General features: G+C 40.8%; 1 protein-coding gene and 1 long non-coding RNA gene across 2 annotated transcripts in view; one reads left to right on the forward strand and one right to left on the reverse strand.

Moving 5' to 3' along the window:
- Positions 1-11,121, forward strand: part of LOC117429631 (tyrosine-protein phosphatase non-receptor type 9-like) — a 30,156-nt gene extending 19,035 nt beyond the window's left edge. The window contains exons 7-13 of the mRNA XM_058998482.1: positions 1-329; positions 941-1,028; positions 1,539-1,608; positions 2,878-2,956; positions 3,491-3,641; positions 4,509-4,716; positions 5,386-11,121. Coding sequence (XP_058854465.1) covers positions 1-329; positions 941-1,028; positions 1,539-1,608; positions 2,878-2,956; positions 3,491-3,641; positions 4,509-4,716; positions 5,386-5,576 — 1,116 coding nt within the window. The 3' untranslated portion in view covers positions 5,577-11,121. The remainder of the gene's footprint in view (positions 330-940; positions 1,029-1,538; positions 1,609-2,877; positions 2,957-3,490; positions 3,642-4,508; positions 4,717-5,385) is intronic.
- LOC117429632 (uncharacterized) overlaps positions 293-20,817 on the reverse strand; it is a 26,875-nt gene continuing 6,350 nt past the window's right edge. The window contains exons 2-4 of the long non-coding RNA XR_009308416.1: positions 20,295-20,390; positions 4,401-4,698; positions 293-374 (exon numbers count right to left, since the gene is read on the reverse strand). This is a non-coding gene — a long non-coding RNA (uncharacterized LOC117429632). The remainder of the gene's footprint in view (positions 375-4,400; positions 4,699-20,294; positions 20,391-20,817) is intronic.

The raw sequence follows: 20,817 nt of genomic DNA on the forward strand, positions 1-20,817 counted from the left end.
GTTCAAATGGTGAAGATGGCTGACCTGCGGCAGCACATGCCCCGTGACTGCCTTCCTGAGCACCTGGGTGGGGTGCTGGCTCTGGACCCCCTGGGCTGGAACCGGCAGCTGCTGGCTGGGCAGAACGGCCACGCAGACCCCCTGGATGAGCTGGTGGCAGTGCCCACAGGGCCGAGTCGCGAGGAGCCGTCCGTCCACACCCCTGGCCTGGAGTCCATGACCCTGCAGGAGCTGGTGGAGCATCTGAGGCTGGTGCCGCGCACTGGGATCTATGAGGAGTACGATGAGATCCGCCGTGAAGCCCCTCCTGGCACCTTCAACTGCGCCCTGTGAGTGTCACGCTGCACGCAGTCACACTCTTCCACAGCACTGCACTACATACAAAAGATATTTACACCAAATTGTTATTAATATTTATTTTCTATAATGAAAAAACTCCAAAAACAGTATAAAGCCTTAAATAAGTGTTTCTGGTTTTGTAACTTTTTATAGAGTGTCTTTTTTTAAAATGTGTTCATTACAATTGAGGGTAAATGGCTTTGAAAATCTACAGTACTACACATGTTTTCTCTAGATTTAAAGATATTTTTGCTCTCCTTTTGTATCACAAACCCTTGATACAGTATGAAGGGCGTTTTAAGACCTGAGCTAAGAGTGAAAAAAAGAATTCTCCCAATTTTCACCCCATTTACAAAATTTGCCCCATTTTATTTTCACAAAATCAAAACAATTGCAGTTCTGCCTGATAAACTACCCCTATTAAAATCTAAAATATATGGCCACATAGAGTAATTAAGGGCATTATCACATATAGTAGTTTGTTTCCAAATGAGTTAATTAAGAAGAAAATTAAATTAACTCAGTCCAAACAGGTAGGCATGATGCCCTGTTAAGTCTCTTATCATTTCCTCTCTGTTTTTTTTTTTTCTCTGTTTCTTAGAGCTGCTTGTAACCAGGACAAGAATCGCTACGGGGACGTTCTCTGTCTGGACCAGACAAGGGTTCGACTGAAGACTGGAAGAAATGAGGTAAACCTTTAAGTCTTTGTGCTTGTGAAAGGTGGTGGATTATCTAAAGTCCTTTCTATTGAGCCCCAGAGCAAGGATAGCACAAACAGTGACATCACTATACCTAATGACAGTGCTGCTGTTAAAATATTCTTCTACAGTATACACAGTTTGATTCTATGATTGTAACTAACAAAAGAACTCCATACACCATCTCAAACGTGTAGATTTTCTGAAAGGGATGGCAAGCAAACGGAGAACTTCCTTTTACCTGGGGTAGTATCAGACGTCATGCTTTTAAAAGTACAAATTCCATGTTAGGCCATCTTGTTTCTCTGGAAACTACACATTTTTGACCTATAAAGTCGATTTGCCTGACGGGTGCGATTTATGAAAGTATTTTGTCAGCTTCAACCATTTTAAATTGTTTTCTATGGTGAACTGTATAATTGATTATTATTGATGAGTGAAGCCTACCCTCGTATCTCTTTTTAGAGCTTACTTTTTAATTTTATTTGCTTGTACCCGCAGAAGTCCGACTATATAAATGCCAGCTTCATGGACGGTTACAAGCAGAAAAATGCCTACATCGGTACTCAAGGTACGGACTCCAATTTCAAAATATTTGTCTTAAATTTGTAATTAAGTAAACCCAAACAGTTTGTACTCCTAGTCTCTCATATTAGGGCCTACAGTATATCTCAGTGTCATGCAAGCATGAGCAACCCGTGCATCTTTTGCCACTACTGTTTTTACAGTGCCCACCCCTAGACCCTCTTAAAGGTGAGGTTATTTGTTCAATTCCGTCTTGTGACTGCCAGTATTTATCTGCTTTTGTCATATAACTTGCCTTTAAGTTTGGCAAAACTATATTAAGTGGTATAACTGTTTGGTATTTGGAGTTCTAGCTAGTTTGTCGGGTGAGTGGAGGATGGAGATATAGTGGAATGTAGCTAACGAATTTATTTCAATGCCCACATTGTAGCAGTGTTGTGAGCAGTTTCACCAAGCTTTGAATTCAAAGTCCCCCTCCTCAGTCTTTGTTTAATTAAAATTGTCATCGTAAGTTTATGGTTAATTACGTGTGATATAAACAAAAAGCACAATGGTTCATCGTGGGGGAACTAAAAAATAGAAAATTGTTTGAGTAAAGACATTACGTGTTTGTCTCCCCTTATTTCTGCTTTACCAACTTGGAATCAGTGTGTATCTGCTCTTAATATCACAGAAGCTTCTAGAAGAGGCAATGCAGAGTGGCAGCGGATTTTGGATCATATTTGAACATAATGTATAAAATGGCACCTAATCCTAATGCACTGACAGAGGTTCATATGAAAATAGGGGTCTGAAGAGTAATATATATCCCCTCTAGGATGCTTATCCCCAGGGATATATTGGAGACACCAGTACGTGTGTATGTCCCACTTTAAAGTTTTACATCATAGAACTGCTCATCCAATTACAGTAAGGTGAATCTTGGTTAGGACAGGTAATTGGGAGTCTGGGGTTTGAAGGAGTAGCTGGTCTTTTATTAACACATTTTTATTTATATCTAGAGAACCAGTCATCCAGTTGTGGTAAAACGTGTTTACTAGATTCTTTACCACAAAAATCTGTGATATATTGAGAAGCTTGTCTGTCTGTATGAACAACTTTTTTGTTATACTGAGAGATTTGTATTTCCAGCCGTGGTGTGGGATGTATGTTACAAACTTGTTTAGTTATTTGTTCATTCGTTCATTTAAAAGGTAGTCGTTTGCATCTTCTAATTTCCAGAGATGTTCAAAATGTGTGCCTTTATATAAACATAGCCACAAAGAGGCTGTCGGGCCTCCCTCCCTCCCCTCTGAGTGAGTCTCTGTCTCTCCAGGACCCCTGGAAAACACTTATCCTGATTTCTGGAGGATGATTTGGGAGCAGAACGTGTTAGTCATCGTCATGACCACCAGGTACTTGCAAAAAAAAAAAAAATGGAATATTTAAATGAAATAAAAAATTTAAAGTGCAACGCAGTGAGAGGAACCTTAAATCCTGGTCTGCAACGTGCAGCAGAACAGAGAACCCCCAGGTACTTAAGAATAGGAACTACAGTTGAGCAGCTGAGTTTATTACAATGAAACATTTTCACAAGGAAACATGCTCTTGGCAGTGTGTGAGTTATGTGGATGGTTAACAGTGAGTTAGAGAGGGACTGCTGTATCGTTTTAGATTGGAAAGCTGGAGAAGATAAAGAATTATATAATTTAGTATATGCTTGTGGGCTGGACGTTTGCTATATGTCTGTATTGCATGGTGACTTCACAATACAAAAACGTTGTAAGGGGTGGGTACTGAGACAGTAAATTCACCATTTAGAAAAATTCCAAGTGGGATCTGTCTGAAAACTACTTGGGACTGATGAGCTTTTTTAGAAATAGCTAAATAGAGACGCATCTAAACGGATGATTAAGTGAGTGTCTCTGCTTCATCCTCCCTGTGTTTAGGACAGACGAAGGAGGTCGGAAGAAGTGCGGTCAGTACTGGCCCCTGGAGATGAACGGACAAGAGGTGTACGGCCATATTGCAGTGGTGAACCAGAGAGTGGACAACCACAGCCACTATAACCTGACCACTCTGGAGCTGCACAACACAGAAGTGAGCAACTCGTAAAGATCCATACCGAATGAAACTGTGAGCGAGTGCAGAGCAGCAAAAGCACTGCCAACCTGGATCTGCATTGCACAATGCATGTGAATATGGCTTTCCAAAACTCTTAACAGGCATATTTGTCTGAGTAAATCTGATACAGTGGAATGAAGCACAGGCATGCACAGGGAGTCTGTTGTACCTGCCTCGAATTCCACAATGATTGATGAAGGAGTAAAAGCAGTTTAAGCTCAAATCAATGGTCCCCTCTAGGGGCATGGGTTAGAATCTGGCTTAGGTTACAAGTAGACTATAGTCCACATAACATAAGCAGCTCAACCTGACAGTATCAGCTTGAGCAAGCCCACAGACTAAATGACAGGGGCTATCATTGATAGTGCTGTTCTGTTTCGTGGGCACTGTGTTATTTTTGTTTTAATAACATACTGTTGCCTCTAGATAGCTACATATATAAACATAAAGATTAGAGGTGATGTCCTTTAGATATACCCACCTATGCAAAATGCATAACTGTTTGATTCATAAATATATATTTACATGTACAGTACTTACCGTGAATGCAGGTCATGGAGATTTATATATTTTACAAACTATTATATTTTTGTCTTCCTATTGTCAGTTAAATATTAAGAAACGTATTTAATTGAAAAATCACTTGTGAAAATGCAAGATATCACTGGTACAAAATAAATACATATTTTAATTCCTGCAGAGAATTTAAAACATCGGCACTGTTGAAATCCTTACAGTAGCGCTCAGACTAGAGAGACTCCTGAGCTTTGCTAGGGATGTTGGTTTCCCCTGTCTTATTGTGGTGTGAGTGAAGAGCTTCCTTGGTTTGGTTTCCCCTTGCAGACCTGTGAGCAGCGACAGGTGACCCACTGCCAGTACCTGAGCTGGCCGGATTATGGGGTACCGAGCTCAGCCGGAACACTCCTAGACTTCTTGGGTGTCGTGAAGCGGCAACAGAAGCAGGCGGTCAAGGCCCTGGGCCCTCCATGGAAGGGCCATCCAGCAGGGCCACCTATAGTCGTCCACTGCAGTGCTGGAATCGGCAGAACAGGTACCATCAGTATTGTAAGGGTTGGGTCATTGAATAATTTACTCTCCAATTTAGACACTTTGTGAGTAAAATGTATTTTGGGTGAGTAAAATGCAACATTATCTTAGTCATGCATATTTGCAATAAATACTATACATACTTTTAATGCAAACATTTGGGGTATGCATTAACTACAGCCTTACATTTTAACTGTAATGTTACTGTGAACTGCTGTACAAATACTTGGTCTTGCAATAAAAACAAAAACAATTATTCTTACTTGCTTATTGACTACAGACAATATGGCGTGAAGCAAATAAACACAGAAAAGGAACATTGTTTTATTTTTATTCCAATGCTGCAATTGGAATATACTTAACAAAAGACCTACATGCACATACTATATATTTCTAGCTAGCTTTCACTTTTTATATACTGTATGAGATTATTGTTTTTGGTTACTTTCAGTTTTTTCTGTCACAATATGTATAGTAACTCTACAGTACTTGCACACTTCAATTGTACTTTCTTTCCTTTGCTGTCTTCGCACATTCTCTCATTTTTGAAGTGTGATTTTTAGCTATTGATAGTCGAGAAACACAAGTGGTAGAATTCCGTGCACAATGAAGGTCCAGTGTGTAGCTTCTATGGCTTGAGTTTAATGAAGTTCCCTGTCCCTATCCCCTCCAGGTACTCTGTGTGCTCTGGATATCTGCCTGTCCCAGCTGCAGGATGTGGGAACCCTCAACATTTACCAGACAGTACGGAGAATGAGGACTCAGCGTGCCTTCAGCATCCAGACCAGCGACCAGTACTACTTCTGCTACACCTCCATCCTGGAGTACGCCCAGCGACAGGGGGCCCTCACAGCCAATCAGTAAGGACTCCCACCACCCCACACCCCCAAGCGCTGGACCAATCACAAGACTGACCAAATCACTCCCTCTCTGGCAGAGCCACCAATGGGCAGACCAATCATGTTTCAGACTGAGCAAAATATGTGAGTCCCCTAACCAAAAAAAAACAAGCGTCATCAGCCAGTTGTAACAGCAGGAGCAACTCATTTATGGGACACCCTTGATTGAATAGAAAAGTAAACCAGTCTTGCCTTTTGAAATAGGACTCAGACATGCAGCTCAGCAAACTGTCCTTGTTATTGTGCATTGATATAGAATGTTGTGGAGATTATTGTTCACTTTTGTTGTTTATTGTTGAAATGTTCATCTTTGTGACTAACAGGCTCACTCTATATTATGACATCCCAGACAAATCCCTAGAACCAGAATACTAAAGAATAAGAAACCTGGCTATATACAGTATGGTATGTTAAGGTTTCTTAACATGTGGGAACAATTAACTGCTACAGCAAAAGACGTTGCAAAATAGCAGTCATTGACAGCTACTGCATGAAAGAACCACACAAAACTATTTTTGTATGGGTGGCTTTAATTTCGAACAGTCAGAAGCCACTATTACAAGTTATTAGATGTCACTTTCTGGGTTTATTATCTTTCAACAGATTACTTTAGAAAATCTCATACATCTGCACTAAACTTGTAGTTACTCTCTTGTGGTTTGACTCGATGTGCTGTGAATGACACTAGAGAAAGGATGGAAATGAGACTTGAACCCATTGCATTGCAATTGAATTCAATCTTAATTAGTACTTTCGAATGTATTGGGTAAATATCTGGCATTGTTAAGCTTGCAGTAAAGATTTGAAGAGTTACAGAACACCCAGCAAAGGGAATGTGTTTCTTGTAAACTCCAGGGAGTTCTGTAACACTCTAAATGGACGGCTGTGAAATGGGACTCCTTATTTCCATCCCTGCTATGGTAATTTGCTGCTGTTGTAAACAAACCTTTCTTGTAATGCTTTGTAAAGTTTCCTAACTCTCTATGCCTGTTTGTATTCCTCCCAGACCCTCCTCTTGTATATTCATCCCCATTTGTACCCCTTCCAGACCCCCAGATCCCTCCCAGACCCTTCTCTTGTATATTCATCCCCGTTTGTATCCCTCCCAGACCCTCCTCTTGTAGATTCATCCCCGTTTGTATCCCTCCCAGACCCTCCTCTTGTGTTTTCATCCCCGTTTGTATCCCTCCCAGACCCTCCTCTTGTATTTTCATCTCCCTGTTTGTATTCCTCCCAGACCCCCAGACCCTCCTCTTGTGTTTTCATCTCCCTGTTTGTAACCCTCCCAGACCCCCAGACCCTCCTCTTGTATATTCATCCCCATTTGTATCCCTCCCAGATCCCTCCCAGACCCTTCTCTTGTGTTTTCATCCCCGTTTGTATCCCTCCCAGACCCCCAGATCCCTCCCAGACCCTCCTCTTGTATATTCACCCCCGTTTGTATCCCTCCCAGACCCCCAGATCCCTCCCAGACCCTCCTCTTGTGTTTTCATCCCCGTTTGTATCCCTCCCAGACCCCCAGATCCCTCCCAGACCCTCCTCTTGTGTTTTCACCCCCGTTTGTATCCCTCCCAGACCCCCAGATCCCTCCCAGACCCTCCTCTTATGTTTTCATCCCCGTTTGTATCCCTCCCAGACCCCCAGATCCCTCCCAGACCCTCCTCTCTTGTTTTCATCCCCCTGTTTGTATCCCTCCCTTGTGTTTTCAAATCCCAGCCACACTCAAGATGTGGTGCCTCCACACCAATGCCAGTCTTGCCTGTAGAAACTAAGTAATTAACTTTTATGAAGGAATGAGGGGCTGTTGAAAATGCAGTTTTTATCCCATGTCTACATTTGTAGGATTGCTCGTGTTTAAAAGAGGTGGGACTGAAGCAAGTTCAGGCTCCCACAGTCACACTGGGTCAGAGGTGTGAATTTCAGATAAACCTGGCCTGGCTGTGAAAGGCTATGTTAGACCACCATCAGTGACTCTATTGTCAAAAGCCTTGATATTAGCCTGAATTATATATACAGTCTGCAAAAGTGTTTTAATGCATTTACTTTTGCATTGTAACATTAGTGCCACTTTATAATAAGTGTGAGTAATTGTAATTATGTATGAACTTGCACATGGTTTCTTAGTGAATTCATATTGAATTCATATCAAGTACATTTCTTTTCATGACCCATTCCATACTCCACCATAAAATGATTTTATTGTGAAAAGAAATGTATTTTTCAAGTGTGACCAGTTTCTTTTTGCTTTTGTTTTAAAATAATACAATATTTTAGTTTATATATATTCTATTGTGAAATATCTTCAGGAAGGTCTGTTTTTTATATAGCTTTATTATTATATAGTGTATATATATATAGCCACAGTATTTTATATTTTACCATGTTCAATTGAGACTTTAACAATAAATACTGTAGAATTAAACTTATTTCCTCCCATGTTTCAATTCCACGGTATTCAAACTTGAATCCCATTTTAAGAGTCTATGAAGGGAGATGGTTAAATTGCATAGAGTAGTGATGACCAATAAAAAAAACGTGCCTTTACTTTGTGGTATGGTGAATACCTTTTATATCTCCCCAGCTGATGCAAACTCCAATAGATATTGCACCTCCAGCAGGTGTGATATGCATTATAATAATCTAATATCGATATATTTACTTTAATAATATCATTGTTTTAAAACAACTGATGAATGGATATTACTTCCTCCATTTAAAGTGTGGAATAATTTAGGCATATTCAATATATATATTTGTGAAATCTCATAGGAAGGGAGTTAGGTAACGCAATGAGATTCCCTTTCTGAAGCCTGGCTTAATTCACAGGTACATTCTATAGTTTTGATTCAGCTCCTTGGTGCACTGAAGTCTCTGTGCAATTATCAGGCTCTGTTGAGACCCAGGACATTCTGTTGCATGTTTGGAACCAGACATATGCAACAAGTATGTACAGTATTTACTTTTGTTCTCCATTTGCAGTGTCCTTTTCCACAAGCTCCTAGATCCCCAAATGCTGTTGCTTGTTGGGTAAGAGGTTCACTGGACTGAACTGAAAATCAATATACAGGGAATGCCCACAGAAGTGAAGCATCTCCCTTAGAGTGTATATCTTTCAATGTCATTTCAATCGCTGTCTAGTGTTTGCAGTCATTCCGAGTTGTTCTGTCGCTCCAATGAGTCATTACCATGTTCCTCTAATCTGTCTTTACCTGTCTGGTGACAATCTGACCTTCCAGCTCCCCTAACCCTACCATTTCTATATGTACCATAGACCGTATATGTATGTAGGTGGGGCTGGCAGAGTTGACATATTGTCCCATGATTTGACAGTGAGGAAGGCTGTTAAATCCTGACACTAAGGATATGCCAGACAAGCTCACAGCAACGGAAAGCCAGGTAAAGATAGATTAGAGGCACTGAAGAAACAGAACCCTCAACGAGTCGAAATTGTTGCAAACCCCAGATAAGTCAAGCAATGCACAATGGCATTTGAAGCGACCTGGAGTTTTCATGTTTTTCTATTAATGTGTATTTTTACAGTGTAGCGCAGTAATAAAAAAGCAACATATCTGATTTGAATATGACGGACAGTGATGACACAGTGCTGAGTGTATGCTCGCTGTGGTTCTTTTATTTTCACTGTGACTCAGGTGAAGCGCTTTCAGCCGCTCACAACACTAACAGTTTGAGGGAATTCATTGGTTTCCTGCCCCCGTTCACTTCCTGTGGTAAACCTGGCCCCACATAGAACAAAATGACTAACCTTTCATTGACCCAGAAAGTGTAAGTGTAAACAGATATGCTGAGAATAAGTCATACAAATTTAGAACTTCCTTTAACCAAAAAATAATACCAGAGGTCAAGCAGAAAATACATGTTTGCTATAGCATGTGTTTATTTAAAAACTGCACATTTGAGAACTATGTACAATTTATGAATGTATTATGTTAGCTATAATTTACTTGAACATTTTAATTTCAAAACTCAGAACATGGATTGCTTAGTTCACTTTGTCATGTTGGTATCCAATCATGAATTCCGGTTTAATTCAAAATGATAGTGCTTGTTAGCTTTTGTGACATAGACATTACTTATTTAATTGTGCTGTAGCCCTGATGTAGATGTAGTTTTAATTGTGGACTTGGATTGCAAAACACTCGTTGACAAACAATTCTATTCCTGATGTTTTAATCGTTATTTATAATTTGGGAATATCCCACAAGGACAGAGATTACTGTACTTCAAGTGTGCAGAAGTATGCTTGAAGTGCATTCTGAGGACAGTTGCTGGATACTGCATTGTACCAGTAACATAAAAATGCCTTGGAATTGTGTTAAGCATATATTTTTAATATAAATATTTCGTTGATGTTTTTCAAGTTTTTTTTTTTAAGACATATCGGAGTTTAATAGTCAATAAGATACAGAATGCAATGTGGAGCATCAAAGGAGGTGGAGCTCACAATTGGGTGAAGAAAAAACACGTGAAATGATAATACCCTTTTTTTTAAAAAAGATGCAATATAATAATTAGCCACCAGGTGGCGCCAGTTGCTAATATAAATTCCAGTGGTGTAAGCCCTGATACAGATTTTTTTTTTTTTTTCACAATTTTTTATTCAGGTATTTGCCCAATTGACAGTTTCTGTACTGTTTAAGCATGTATGTCTTGTGCCAAATGCATAGATGAATTCTAGAAACCAATTTACATGAAGAAAGTAAATGCTGTGTTAAAAACTCAAAATTACTAAAACAATGAAACAAACTGTAACAAAACAAACACTTTACTGATTTTTTTTTTGGCTGACGTCTTTGGTTTAGTTTCAACATTTTCGACTGGTTTCACAGAGTCCGGCTGTCACTAAACTTGAACTACCTTGCCCAGCAGCCAGTTCACCATTAAAAAATCTGTGCGATTCTGAGAAACCAGCCTTTTGTGAAAAGCTAAACATTGAAAAGTAGCATTCTATTGACAACTTGTGTGTTTATTTACTGTATATATTCATTTGGCTATTTCTTTGTCAATTCAGTTTTCAAATTATAACGGAAACTCCTATATTTGCATAATAAATAAGCTTAGCTATGCTGCAACTAAAAGTGTTTTTGTGGTAATCTAGTGTACTTCTTTGTGAGAAAAGGTTATGCAAAAAAAAAAAAAAAAAACAATCTAAGTAGAGTTATGACTTCAAAAACAAATGCCTTAATTGTATGCCACATAAACCTCATTGTAAGCTATTAGTGATCCGATGATCTTGGGCACCCAAGTGAAGTGGCTTCTTTCTTTAGGGCTAGTATGTTATGCCAGCAAAGCTGACTGTATAACAAAAAGAAGCATCCATCTACAGTATCTGCATGGACCTATGCTGTTTAAACCACTTGCTTTGATGTTGCTCTATTTATTATTGTTCTTTTGTATTTTGTATCCAGTTGCAATCATTGTATTCCTTTCTATTCTCCAGTGCAAAGTAATGTACTATTTATTTTTATGTCAATAAAAACAGTATACCAATAGTCAGATTTCTATTTATTTATTTGTTCATGCTTATTCAGTTTCTTGTCTCGTTTTCTTGCCCTGTGTCTCGTTCCCTATTCCAAACTGCTGCAGCCGCCGGTTCCGTCTAAAATCTACAGTCCAATCTGCGATGTTATTCAGTGGTCAAATGTATCACGTTTTTCTATAATTGCCATCTACACACTGAACATCACTGAGCAGAACCATCTACACACTGAACATCACTGAACAGAACCATCTACACACTGAACATCACTGAACCATCTACACACTGAACATCACTGAACAGAACCATCTACACACCGAACATCACTGAACAGAACCATCTACACACTGAACATCACTGGACAGAACCATCTACACACTGAACATCACTGAGCAGAACCATCTACACACTGAACATAACTGAACCATTTACACACTGAACATCACTGAACCATCTACACACTGAACAGAACCATCTACACACCGAACATCACTGAACAGAACCATCTACACACTGAACATCACTGGACAGAACCATCTACACACTGAACATCACTGAGCAGAACCATCTACACACTAAACATCACTGAGCAGAACCATCTACACACTGAACATCACTGAGCAGAACCATCTACACACTGAACATCACTGAGCAGAACCATCTACACACTGAACATAACTGAACCATTTACACACTGAACATCACTGAACCATCTACACACTGAACATCACTGAACAGAACCATCTACACACTGAACATCACTGAGCAGAACCATCTACACACTGAACATCACTGAACAGAACCATCTACACACTGAACATCACTGAACCATCTACACACTGAACATCACTGAACAGAACCATCTACACACCGAACATCACTGAACAGAACCATCTACACACTGAACATCACTGGACAGAACCATCTACACACTGAACATCACTGAGCAGAACCATCTACACACTGAACATAACTGAACCATTTACACACTGAACATCACTGAACCATCTACACACTGAACATCACTGAACAGAACCATCTACACACCGAACATCACTGAACAGAACCATCTACACACTGAACATCACTGGACAGAACCATCTACACACTGAACATCACTGAGCAGAACCATCTACACACTAAACATCACTGAGCAGAACCATCTACACACTGAACATCACTGAGCAGAACCATCTACACACTGAACATCACTGAGCAGAACCATCTACACACTGAACATAACTGAACCATTTACACACTGAACATCACTGAACCATCTACACACTGAACATCACTGAACAGAACCATCTACACACTGAACATCACTGAGCAGAACCATCTACACACTGAACATCACTGAGCAGAACCATCTACACACTAAACATCACTGAGCAGGACCATCTACACACTGAACATCACTGAGCAGAACCATCTACACACTGAACATCACTGAACCATCTACACACTGAACATCACTGAACCATCTACACACTGAACATCACTGAGCAGAACCATCTACACACTGAACATCACTGAGCAGAACCATCTACACACTGAACATCACTGAACAGAACCATCTACACACTGAACATCACTGAACCATCTACACACTGAATATCAATAAGCAGAACCATCTACACACTGAACATCACTGAACCATCTACACTGAACATCACTGAGCAGAACCATCTACACACTAAACATCACTGAGCAGGACCATCTACACACTGCACTTCACTGAACCATCTACACACTGAACATCACTGAGCAGAACCATCTACACACTGAACATCACTGAACCATCTACACACTGAACATCAATAAGCAGAACCATCTACACACTGAACATCACTGAACAGAACCATCTACACACTGAACATCACTATACAGAACCATCTACACACTGAACATCACTGAGCAGAACCATCTACACACTGAACATCACTGAACAGAACCATCTACACACTGAACATCACTGAACAGAACCATCTACACACCGAACATCACTGAACAGAACCATCTACATCACTGGACAGAACCATCTACACACTGAACATCACTGAGCAGAACCATCTACACACTGAACATCACTGAGCAGAACCATCTACACACTGAACATCACTGAGCAGAACCATCTACACACTGAACATAACTGAACCATCTACACACTGAACATCACTGAACAGAACCATCTACACACTGAACATCACTGAACAGAACCATCTACACACTGAACATCACTGAGCAGAACCATCTACACACTGAACATCACTGAGCAGAACCATCTACACACTGAACATCAGTGAGCAGAACCATCTACACACTGAACATCAATAAGCACAACCATCTACACACTGAACAGAACCATCTACACACTGAACATCACTGAACCATCTACACACTGAACATCACTGAGCAGAACCATCTACACACTGAACATCACTGAACAGAACCATCTACACACTGAACATCACTGAGCAGAACCATCTACACACTGAACATCAATAAGCAGAACCATCTACACACTGAACATCACTGAACAGAACCATCTACACACTGAACATCACCATACAGAACCATCTACACACTGAACATCACTGAGCAGAACCATCTACACACTGAACATCACTGAACAGAACCATCTACACACTGAACATCACTGAACCATCTACACACTGAATATCAATAAGCAGAACCATCTACACACTGAACACCACAGAACCATCTACACTGAACATCACTGAGCAGAACCATCTACACACTAAACATCACTGAGCAGAACCATCTACACACTAAACATCACTGAGCAGGACCATCTACACACTGAACATCACTGAGCAGAACCATCTACACACTGAACATCACTGAACCATCTACACACTGAACATCACTGAACCATCTACACACTGAACATCACTGAGCAGAACCATCTACACACTGAACATCACTGAGCAGAACCATCTACACACTGAACATCACTGAGCAGAACCATCTACACACTGAACATCACTGAACAGAACCATCTACACACTGAACATCACTGAACCATCTACACACTGAATATCAATAAGCAGAACCATCTACACACTGAACATCACTGAACCATCTACACTGAACATCACTGAGCAGAACCATCTACACACTAAACATCACTGAGCAGGACCATCTACACACTGCACTTCACTGAACCATCTACACACTGAACATCACTGAGCAGAACCATCTACACACTGAACATCACTGAACCATCTACACACTGAACATCAATAAGCAGAACCATCTACACACTGAACATCACTGAACAGAACCATCTACACACTGAACATCACTATACAGAACCATCTACACACTGAACATCACTGAGCAGAACCATCTACACACTGAACATCACTGAACAGAACCATCTACACACTGAACATCACTGAACAGAACCATCTACACACCGAACATCACTGAACAGAACCATCTACATCACTGGACAGAACCATCTACACACTGAACATCACTGAGCAGAACCATCTACACACTGAACATCACTGAGCAGAACCATCTACACACTGAACATCACTGAGCAGAACCATCTACACACTGAACATAACTGAACCATCTACACACTGAACATCACTGAACAGAACCATCTACACACTGAACATCACTGAACAGAACCATCTACACACTGAACATCACTGAGCAGAACCATCTACACACTGAACATCACTGAGCAGAACCATCTACACACTGAACATCAGTGAGCAGAACCATCTACACACTGAACATCAATAAGCACAACCATCTACACACTGAACAGAACCATCTACACACTGAACATCACTGAACCATCTACACACTGAACATCACTGAGCAGAACCATCTACACACTGAACATCACTGAACAGAACCATCTACACACTGAACATCACTGAGCAGAACCATCTACACACTGAACATCAATAAGCAGAACCATCTACACACTGAACATCACTGAACAGAACCATCTACACACTGAACATCACCATACAGAACCATCTACACACTGAACATCACTGAGCAGAACCATCTACACACTGAACATCACTGAACAGAACCATCTACACACTGAACATCACTGAACCATCTACACACTGAATATCAATAAGCAGAACCATCTACACACTGAACACCACAGAACCATCTACACTGAACATCACTGAGCAGAACCATCTACACACTAAACATCACTGAGCAGGACCATCTACACACTGCACTTCACTGAACCATCTACACACTGAACATCACTGAGCAGAACCATCTACACACTGAACATCACTGAACCATCTACACACTGAACATCAATAAGCAGAACCATCTACACACTGAACATCACTGAACAGAACCATCTACACACTGAACATCACTATACAGAACCATCTACACACTGAACATCACTGAGCAGAACCATCTACACACTGAACATCACTGAACAGAACCATCTACACACTGAACATCACTGAACAGAACCATCTACACACCGAACATCACTGAACAGAACCATCTACATCACTGGACAGAACCATCTACACACTGAACATCACTGAGCAGAACCATCTACACACTGAACATCACTGAGCAGAACCATCTACACACTGAACATCACTGAGCAGAACCATCTACACACTGAACATAACTGAACCATCTACACACTGAACATCACTGAACAGAACCATCTACACACTGAACATCACTGAACAGAACCATCTACACACTGAACATCAATAAGCACAGCCATCTACACACTGAACAGAACCATCTACACACTGAACATCACTGAACCATCTACACACTGAACATCACTGAGCAGAACCATCTACACACTGAACATCACTGAACAGAACCATCTACACACTGAACATCACTGAGCAGAACCATCTACACACTGAACATCAATAAGCAGAACCATCTACACACTGAACATCACTGAACAGAACCATCTACACACTGAACATCACTATACAGAACCATCTACACACTGAACATCACTGAGCAGAACCATCTACACACTGAACATCACTGAACAGAACCATCTACACACTGAACATCACTGAACCATCTACACACTGAACATCACTGAACAGAACCATCTACACACCGAACATCACTGAACAGAACCATCTACATCACTGGACAGAACCATCTACACACTGAACATCACTGAGCAGAACCATCTACACACTGAACATCACTGAACAGAACCATCTACACACTGAACATCACTGAGCAGAACCATCTACACACTGAACATCACTGAGCAGAACCATCTACACACTGAACATCACTGAACAGAACCATCTACACACTGAACATCACTGAACCATCTACACACTGAATATCAATAAGCAGAACCATCTACACACTGAACATCACTGAACCATCTACACACTGAACATCACTGAGCAGAACCATCTACACACTAAACATCACTGAGCAGGACCATCTACACACTGCACTTCACTGAACCATCTACACACTGAACATCACTGAGCAGAACCATCTACACACTGAACATCACTGAACCATCTACACACTGATCAATAAGCAGAACCATCTACACACTGAACATCACTGAACAGAACCATCTACACACTGAACATCACTATACAGAACCATCTACACACTGAACATCACTGAGCAGAACCATCTACACACTGAACATCACTGAGCAGAACCATCTACACACTGAACATCACTGAGCAGAACCATCTACACACTGAACATCACTGAGCAGAACCATCTACACACTGAACATAACTGAACCATCTACACACTGAACATCACTGAACAGAACCATCTACACACTGAACATCACTGAGCAGAACCATCTACACACTGAACATCACTGAGCAGAACCATCTACACACTGAACATCAGTGAGCAGAACCATCTACACACTGAACATCAATAAGCACAACCATCTACACACTGAACAGAACCATCTACACACTGAACATCACTGAACAGAACCATCTACACACTGAACAGAACCATCTACACACTGAACATCACTGAACCATCTACACACTGAACATCACTGAGCAGAACCATCTACACACTGAACATCACTGAACAGAACCATCTACACACTGAACATCACTGAGCAGAACCATCTACACACTGAACATCAATAACCAGAACCATCTACACACTGAACATCACTGAACAGAACCATCTACACACTGAACATCACTATACAGAACCATCTACACACGGAACATCACTGAGCAGAACCATCTACACACTGAACATCACTGAACAGAACCATCTACACACCGAACATCACTGAACAGAACCATCTACATCACTGGACAGAACCATCTACACACTGAACATCACTGAGCAGAACCATCTACACACTGAACATCACTGAGCAGAACCATCTACACACTGAACATCACTGAGCAGAACCATCTACACACTGAACATAACTGAACCATCTACACACTGAACATCACTGAACAGAACCATCTACACACTGAACATCACTGAACAGAACCATCTACACACTGAACATCACTGAGCAGAACCATCTACACACTGAACATCAGTGAGCAGAACCATCTACACACTGAACATCAGTGAGCAGAACCATCTACACACTGAACATCACTGAACCATCTACACACTGAACATTAATAAGCACAACCATCTACACACTGAACATCACTGAACAGAACCATCTACACACTGAACATCACTGAACCATCTACACACTGAACATCACTGAGCAGAACCATCTACACACTGAACATCACTGAACAGAACCATCTACACACTGAACATCACTGAGCAGAACCATCTACACACTGAACATCACTGAACCATCTACACACTGAACATGACTGAACAGAACCATCTACATCACTGGACAGAACCATCTACACACTTAACATCACAGAACCATCTACACACTGAACATCACTGAACCATCTACACACTGAACATCACTATACAGAACCATCTACACACTGAACATCACTGAGCAGAACCATCTACACACTGAACATCACTGAACAGAACCATCTACACACTGAACATCACTGAACCATCTACACACTGAACATCACTGAACAGAACCATCTACACACCGAACATCACTGAACAGAACCATCTACATCACTGGACAGAACCATCTACACACTGAACATCACTGAGCAGAACCATCTACACACTGAACATCACTGAGCAGAACCATCTACACACTGAACATAACTGAACCATCTACACACTGAACATCACTGAACAGAACCATCTACACACTGAACATCACTGAACAGAACCATCTACACACTGAACATCACTGAGCAGAACCATCTACACACTGAACATCAGTGAGCAGAACCATCTACACACTGAACATCAATAAGCACAACCATCTACACACTGAACATCACTGAACAGAACCATCTACACACTGAACATCACTGAACCATCTACACACTGAACATCACTGAGCAGAACCATCTACACACTGAACATCACTGAACAGAACCATCTACACACTGAACATCACTGAGCAGAACCATCTACACACTGAACATCAATAAGCAGAACCATCTACACACTGAACATCACTGAACAGAACCATCTACACACTGAACATCACTATACAGAACCATCTACACACTGAACATCACTGAGCAGAACCATCTACACACTGAACATCACTGAACAGAACCATCTACACACTGAACATCACTGAACCATCTACACACTGAACATCACTGAACAGAACCATCTACACACCGAACATCACTGAACAGAACCATCTACATCACTGGACAGAACCATCTACACACTGAACATCACTGAGCAGAACCATCTACACACTGAACATCACTGAGCAGAACCATCTACACACTGAACATAACTGAACCATCTACACACTGAACATCACTGAACAGAACCATCTACACACTGAACAGAACCATCTACACACTGAACATCACTGAGCAGAACCATCTACACACTGAACATCAGTGAGCAGAACCATCTACACACTGAACATCAGTGAGCAGAACCATCTACACACTGAACATCACTGAACCATCTACACACTGAACATCAATAAGCACAACCATCTACACACTGAACATCACTGAACAGAACCATCTACACACTGAACATCACTGAACCATCTACACACTGAACATCACTGAGCAGAACCATCTACACACTGAACATCACTGAACAGAACCATCTACACACTGAACATCACTGAGCAGAACCATCTACACACTGAACATCACTGAGCAGAACCATCTACACACTGAACATCACTGAACCATCTACACACGGAAATCACTGAACAGAACCATCTACACACTGAACATCACTGAACCATCTACACACTGAACATCACTGAGCAGAACCATATACACACTGAACATCACTGAACCATCTATACACTGAACATCACTGAAACATCTACACACTGAACATCACTGAGCAGGACCATCTACACACTCAACATCACTGAGCAGAACCATCTACACACTGAACATAACTGAACCATCTACACACTGAACATAACTGAACCATCTACACACTCAACATCACTGAACCATCTACACACTGAACATCACTGAGCAGAACCATCTACACACTGAACATAACTGAACCATTTACACACTGAACATCACTGAACCATCTACACGCTGAACATCACTGAACAGAACCATCTACACACTGAACATCAATAAGCACAGCCATCTACACACTGAACATCACTGAGCAGAACCATCTACACACTGAACATCACTGAACCATCTACACTGAACATCACTGAGCAGAACCATCTACACACTAAACATCACTGAGCAGGACCATCTACACACTGCACTTCACTGAACCATCTACACACTGAACATCACTGAGCAGAACCATCTACACACTGAACATCACTGAACCATCTACACACTGAACATCACTGAACCATTTACACACTGAACATCACTGAGCAGAACCATCTACACAATGAACATCACTTAACTAGAGCCTTAACTGAACTGATAATTTGCTAAATTAGACCTTTTTAATTGTTTTCAGCTCTGAAACAGTTGTGGAGTTCAAATTACTTATAAAATGTTACAGATAACTTGAAATCAGCAATTAGGATTCTACAGGCATTATAAAATGACATTCGAAGTTACTTACTTTAATGGGAAACATCGGGGGATACAGTAGGCGGGAGAAATTGCCTTTACCTGCCTTCACCTGGATACTTGTCAAGCTCACTTTGTCAGCCTCAACCTGCGAAGTGTAAATAAAACCACCATCAAATATGAACTACGAACAACTGTCAATCTCTAATATAAGCTAGCATGTTAGGAGTTCAGATCAGTACTAAGGTGTGCTTGCAGAGCTGTGAGCCAGTATCATTGTGCAGAACTTTCTCCAATGGGTTACCACATACATTGTCTTAAAAGTCATCATAAATATATATATTACAACAATGGAGCAATACAAATAAACAATGGCAAAGTGCACTGGATCTTAGCTTCATTACTATATCATTGTGCTTATGACTGAATATGCAATGTTCCTTAAAATACACATCCAAAAGCACCGCATACTGAAATAGCTCACTTACAATGAGGAAAATCACACCCAAATAAGAGACTTAAAAAGGTAAGGAAAATATGTGTGCTTACTGCAAGAGATATAAGTAAAGGGCAAA

Source organism: Acipenser ruthenus, chromosome 24 (assembly GCF_902713425.1).
Source record: "Acipenser ruthenus chromosome 24, fAciRut3.2 maternal haplotype, whole genome shotgun sequence".
Taxonomy (NCBI): domain Eukaryota; kingdom Metazoa; phylum Chordata; class Actinopteri; order Acipenseriformes; family Acipenseridae; genus Acipenser; species Acipenser ruthenus.